The sequence below is a fragment of the Medicago sativa genome, chromosome 8 (assembly GCF_051527215.1).
Source record: "Medicago sativa cultivar Bolivia chromosome 8, Bolivia_mono, whole genome shotgun sequence".
Classification (NCBI taxonomy): Eukaryota; Viridiplantae; Streptophyta; class Magnoliopsida; order Fabales; family Fabaceae; genus Medicago; species Medicago sativa.
In genome coordinates, this window is record NC_140756.1 from 80,906,711 (window position 1) to 80,913,299 (window position 6,589).

General features: G+C 33.8%; 1 protein-coding gene across 1 annotated transcript; it reads left to right on the forward strand.

Annotated features, from left to right (window-relative positions):
- Positions 1 to 815: 815 nt before the first annotated feature.
- Positions 816 to 6,482, forward strand: LOC146902129 (S-adenosyl-L-methionine-dependent methyltransferases superfamily protein). The gene is made up of 12 exons (XM_085734221.1): positions 816 to 942; positions 1,949 to 2,051; positions 2,143 to 2,240; positions 2,343 to 2,447; positions 2,932 to 2,992; positions 3,218 to 3,293; positions 4,167 to 4,692; positions 4,777 to 4,896; positions 5,074 to 5,232; positions 5,606 to 5,712; positions 5,926 to 6,000; positions 6,124 to 6,482. Exons 2-12 carry the CDS (start codon positions 1,954 to 1,956, stop codon positions 6,184 to 6,186), a joined length of 1,488 nt encoding a protein of 495 aa, XP_085590347.1. The 5' UTR covers positions 816 to 942; positions 1,949 to 1,953; the 3' UTR covers positions 6,187 to 6,482.
- Positions 6,483 to 6,589: the final 107 nt, after the last annotated feature.

Here is a 6,589-nt window from a genome sequence, read left to right on the forward strand (position 1 = left end):
GTGTGTCTCGAAATAACTGTATATTTAATATTTTGAGTAAATTACATTCCCCTCCCCTCAAAGATGATTGAATTACACTTCCCTCCCCTCTTATGTTAAAATATACACTCCCCTCCCTTGAAAAGTAAAACTTATATTCCCCTCCCATATAAAATGCTTGAATTACAACCCCCTCCCTTAATAATTAAATATACACTACACTTTAATCTATTTTGGCATAAATAAATATTTTTATGATATATATTAATTTTGAGCTACCATTTAAGAAAAATAAATTCATTTCTTTATAATTTAAATGTCAATGATAATTAAATTTAAATATTTTTCTATTAATTTTATAATTTAGAGTATAAAATTAAATTTTAAATAACCATACTTCATTGTCTTTAGTAATTTTTCGCATATTTTAATTTTATTTTGGGTTGTTTCCTATTTTGTAATAGGGTATAAAACTATATTATAATGAAATTGTGAATCAAAAATAGCGAAAAATATGTATTCAAATTTTGAATATATTAAAATAGACCAACAATACTATTTTTTCGAAGTGTGTTAGATTATAATTTTTTTGCTAGACTATTAGAAATTAAAAAAAATATTGAGGGAGTAAAGGGTAGATTTTAACATAAAAGGAGAGAGAGATGTAATTCAAGCTTATCTTAGGGGAGAGGAGTGAAATATTTTCTAATATGTTTTGAATAAGAAGGGATGAGAGTGTAATTTACTCTAATATTTTTTACACAAGTATTACTTTGAGATGCGAGATTAAATCTGTCACTTAAATGGCAGTGTTATTTGGCAAAAAAAAGAAAAATAGACAAGTAAACCGAACCACATACGCACGAAGACACAGTCTCTCTGAAATCAACTGTCTAAACTACTCCACCTTGCTCGCTCGGCGCTTCTCCACCACTTCGTTTCAGAGCCCGTCGCAGTTTGAAGGTAAGACCCTCTGAACTCTTATATCACGGGGAAGAGGTTGGGGGTGCAGGAAAACGAACCCTTATATATTTGTATTTTTGCACTCATAAGGTGTTTGTCAAAATGACTCAACGAGGTTAATTCCTAAATATAATTCTATCCATTTTGTTTGAGTCCAGAATAATGGTACCTTTACTGATTGAATCCAAGAGTTAGAAAATAGTAGCTTTTTCCATGTTATGCATGGGCATTGGGCCTTTTTATGTTTGTTCCAAATCTAGTTAAATGCTCCATGATTAATGATTAAGATAGCGTTTTCTACGAAGGAACTCAGGTGCAATACGTTTGTGCTAACTAGTTATGCTTTCAACTTATCCCAGTCCATTGCATATGTTTGGTTCTGCAGTGACACAATTGATTTCGAGTGAATTGATTCTATAAAATTGATTTTATCTAAAAGTGAGGTATAAGGGAAACTGATTTGCGTTTTGGTACATTCATGTAAAAGTGATTCGAACTTTAAATATGTGTTAAAAATCACTTCTAGAATCAAAAGCTGCAAATCCTAGCTTCAAGTAGAATCAATTATGGAGGCAAAATCAATTATACTTGAAAGCAACCAAACATGTCAGAATTAATTCTACACCTCCATAATCAATTTTGGTCCCTCTAGAAGTGGAACTCAACATACACTTAGAGTTCCTTTTTTTCTTTCTAATATCATATATTTACATTAGTCAGTCTTTTTTTCTACTGGCGCTTAACTTGTAAGTTGTGCAGTTAAGGGTGCATTGTGCTAACACCACTTATTTTTAGTGCATGATAATGTAATAGGGACTTTTTTTTGTCATTCGAAAACCTACGCTAATTCTCTATTCTCGCTTTCTAACAACCAAGCAACAAAGGGAGAGAGAAAAGTAGTTATATTTTGTTACTTTCTTTTCTCTTTTTCTCAACCTTTTATTCTATTGTACCTTTTTCTCATCTCTTTTTTCTTCTCTATTTTTTTCTCACCAACCAAACATAGTGGCGATGTTGTTGGACAAGAGCAAGTTCGATGTGCACTTGAAACTCTGGGCCCTTCGAATACCCTGCCAACTTTGCAAGGTTGCTACTCGAATTCTCAACGGGTACCTCTCTATATCTCCCTGTTCTTTCCATGCGACTGTTTTAGCTGCACTTTTTTTTCTTTTTAAAATTCCTCTCTGATTGATTGTGTAGTTACTTGCTTGACAAGCCCCGAATTAAACCCATCACCGAGGACCCAACTTGTGACAAAAACCGTTACCTTATACTCTCCGAGAAAGTTCAGAATCAAGGTATTAATTTTTTGCTTCTTTGGAGTTTCTTTTCGTTTCATTATAATGAATTGTAGTTTCAGTGGGCATTCTTATTTGTGAATTGATTTGGGTATGTTTCAGATTTATCCGATATTCCAAATCAAAAGCTTGATGAGCTTAAGGACTTGTGCGAGATTGAAGTTTTGCCCCATTCATTGACTCTAGGTTATTCATACTGGAGTGCAGGTGGGTCCGTTGTTCTCTTGAAACATACCGAAGAAACTGTCTTTTAACATGATTTCTGGATGCTGACCTGACATCTATCTATTTGTTGGAATCATGTTTCAAAATTTATGAATTGTGCCATATACATCTTTTCCTGCATTCTAAATTGCTGTATAATAAATTTATTATAATAATATAATATACATACACCTATGTGGTGGCACTTAGAGCATTGGTATACCAATACAAAAGGGTGTACCGTAAGTGGACCCCCGGTTCATCAAGTTCTTCGTATCACCTACCTAGGTACACGAATAAAAGTGCATTGCTTCTTTCTGGTCTTATTTGTTATTGAACCCTGATTTCTCCATTTTGTTGAGTTAGTGTTTGATTGTTATATTGACATGTCAGTTTAGGTAGAAACACTCTCTAATTATTTGTTCTCACATTATGCTTTCCTCTGTCCTACAAATATTTACAACTGTCTGGAAAATTGTGTCTGTAGATCACGTGTTGAAGCAGATACTGCCTAATGGAGTGGAAGTGCCTTCATCTTTCGAAACAATAGTTAAGTATTTAGAAGTTATTTAATATTTTTTAGTGGTACTGGTATTTGACCTGTATAGTTATATTTTACTCATTCTGGATTCACTTTTGATTACTGCTATAATCTGTTTTACACGGTTTCATTGATTCAACATATATGCTCTATTATTCGTTAATAATTTTGTTAACCATTGAATCTGTTTAGCTAGCCACTGACTGTGAACTAACATCTGTCCTACCTATACAGGTCACATTGCCCACCTAAACCTGCATGATGAATTACTTCCCTTCAAGGATGTTATTGCAAAGGTTATCTATGATGTAAGGATGACTACTTTAAGTGTTTGAATATTAGTTTTGTCTCCTTATTCTCAAAAAGTTCTGTTTCTGTACAGTTACTTGCTTGGTGGTACTTGGTGCACTAGTCTTGTTTAATTGCTAATGCTATAGATATAAAGATGCGATGAATGATGATAGTCTCTGTCTTTTTAATTGCTTTTAGTTTGGAATCGTCAGCATTTTATCATCTTCTGTTAAGCATATAAATAACCATTGGCAGAATATGCAAAACAAATCCTCTTTGGATTCGAGTTTAGGACCTTTATTTATTGACCTGGCTTTATTAATGCTGTATAAATTTTGGAAATTAGTCATTAAAATAGTTGATGCTGTTAGACCTAATGCAACTACTACTTTGAGGGGAAGGAGAGGAATTTGGACTGGAAAGTGTTGTAGGAAACTTGCCCATTGGACGAGGAGTGCGGGAAATCTCCCTTCAATCCTTACTCCTTGGATTCAAGGGAGAGGGAACAATCTGGGAGAGTTAGGCAAAAATTGAGTAAGGTGGATAAGTTTCCGATTGGTTCGGATATTTGGGATCCACAAAATTTTCTCAGTCTTCTTTCTTTTTGCTGTATTCTCAGAGGGGCTACCTTTACCTATGAGTACTTTAGTCAGCTCCATTTGATGCTGCTGCCTTCTTTTAGTACTTTTGTTATGACATTCATAGTGTGTTTGAAACATCATGAATGAGCGGTGTGTATGTGTGTGTTTATTTACGTTTGAATGCTCTTTGCTACAAAAATGTCCATTGCAAGATTAATTCACAAATTCTATCATTTTACTGTTGAACATACTCTTTTATGCATGTTTTGCCTAGTAACTGTAACTTTAATGTTTTTCCCTATTATGCAGAAAAATCACCCAAGAATCAAAACTATTGTTAATAAAGTTGGAAGCATTACAAATGAATTCCGAGTTCCAGAATTTGAAGTTTTAGCAGGAGAACATGATATGATTACAGAAGTGAAGCAATATGGTGCCACTTTTAGGCTTGATTACAGTCTGGTTTATTGGAATTCCAGATTGGAACATGAACACAAAAGGTTGGTTTCAATGTTCCAAGCTGGAGAAATCATTTGTGACATGTTTGCTGGTATAGGTCCTTTTGCCATTCCTGCCGCACAGAAAGGATGCTTAGTCTATGCAAATGATTTAAATCCAGATAGCATACACTATCTGAGGATTAATGCCCAAATTAATAAGGTTGATGATCAAATTTGTTCATACAACTTGGATGCTAGAAAGTTCATATCCCAGCTAATGGAAGTGCCAGATTCTGAGAATAAAAAAGAAAATGATGTTCCCATTTCTGATGCTTGTTACACATGCAAGATACAAGACAATACTGAGCCAAATTCAGAAAAGAAGTTGCTAATTGGTAACATATTTATGATAAATAACTGCAAGTATCAATAATTGTGATATGAGAACATGTTGCTTGACACTAATATTCCTCTTGCAGTTGATACAAAAGACCTAGGAGACTGCACTAACACTAGTTTAGAGGATATTCAAGGTTCAGCAGAGAATGCTGCCAAGTCTGTAATTGCTGTCAAAAGATCTTGTGGCAGTTCTCATGAAGGTACTCTACAAACTACAATAACACCTCGGGCTGCTACCTGTTCTTTTAGCTTCTAATACTAAGTTTTGGATTTAAAAGACAAAAAACTTTCTGTCTAGCATGCAAAAATGAATATATCATTGATAATAATACTCTCGAAGGTTGAAAGTAAAACTTACTATTATTTTTGTTTGACAGGAAACGGAAAGGTTCATGGTACTGAGGTCCTTGAAGGTGGCGGCAAAAAAGGAAGCACAAACAAGAGAAGGAGAGGGTCTGAAATATCTGCCACAAAAACTTGGGAACATATTGACCACGTAGTAATGAACCTACCAGCATCTGCTATTCAATTTCTAGGTACAGTGCCATTAGATTTGGTTGTTACTAATTTCTCTGACAAGTTATTTGGTCGTATATTACCTTAGCTGAGATTGTTGTTTTCTTAGGATTTAAACATGTTCCTTGCTTGCTTTTTGGATTAGCCGGCGACTCTTGAGGTTTTAGTAAAATTTGAGAGGGATGTACCCATTTTCCGTTTCTCTGAGGTCTAACATTTTTAAAGAACTGGCCATTATAATATAAACCAAGATTCGTTCAGGACATATTTTTTCACTGTTAGTTTTTGTAGTGCAAAGTGGTATAAATGTATGAATCGTCTTTTATTTTACTCTTTTTTGTTGCTATTTTTAAGATATACACGTAGATATCTGACATGTATATGCCCTGTCAGATGCATTCAAGGGACTGATCCAGAGGAAATATTGGAAAGGAAATCTACCATTGATCCACTGCTATTGCTTCATTAGGGCAACTGAAACTCCTGAATCTATAATAGCCGTGAGTTCATTCTGAGACGGTGTTTCATATTATTTTATCTTTTCTGTTATGGTTAGAATAAATATACTTTACAAACTTCTGGCATTCGTTTATTATAAAACTTCTGTGCAAGCACCTGGGTTTTGCCAGCTACTGGGATATAGGTTGGATACTGATAAATTGTGTACTTTGTTTGTTCAGACATCAGACAGTTAATTGTTCTTTATCTTGCAGGTAGCAGAATCTGCTTTAAAAGCTACTATACTAGACTCAAAATTTCATAGGGTTAGGGATGTAGCTCCAAACAAGGTATCATCAGTAATTGAATATACTTATTTAGATCTCTTTAGCAACTCTTATGATTCTTTTAGTTGATTTGTAGAACATGTATAATTATTTATTTATGGCTCTTGCTGTTTATTTACTGTGCAGGCAATGTTTTGTTTAAGCTTTAGGTTGCCAGAAGCATGCATTCGTGAAGAAGATAGTCAATGATATTGGCCTTAGTGACACTACTGAAGAGAAATGACCTTCTTTCTTCATTCTTCAACCTTTATTTTCAGGTGTCTTAACTGGTTTTCATTGTTCTTCAGATCTAATTGGATACTTAGATCAACTAAAATTAGTTATGCATGTTCCTTTGGATATGAACTTTTTCTTTGTTAAATCTATTTTCCCTATGTTATAGATAAATTTATCATATACAATTTGTAATATTATACAATAGATAATTGACAAGTAGCTTGTAGTAATGTTTTTAAACAATGAGTGAGTGATCTTGAATGATGTCACATTCTTTCTTTCGGTAAAAAGCAACATACTCCTATATATCATCAATACTAAAAAAAATCAGATACTAAAAAAAAATCAGTCATAAATATGGATTTGATGTTGCACC

Bases quoted from the DNA above. Each gene is read 5' to 3' on its own strand.
- LOC146902129 (XM_085734221.1), top strand. From the start codon at position 1,954: ATGTTGTTGGACAAGAGCAAGTTCGATGTGCACTTGAAACTCTGGGCC. The intron at 2,052-2,142 runs GTACCTCTCTAT...TTGATTGTGTAG, and splicing joins GCTACTCGAATTCTCAACGG to TTACTTGCTTGACAAGCCCC. The intron at 5,713-5,925 runs GTGAGTTCATTC...TTTATCTTGCAG, and splicing joins CTCCTGAATCTATAATAGCC to GTAGCAGAATCTGCTTTAAA.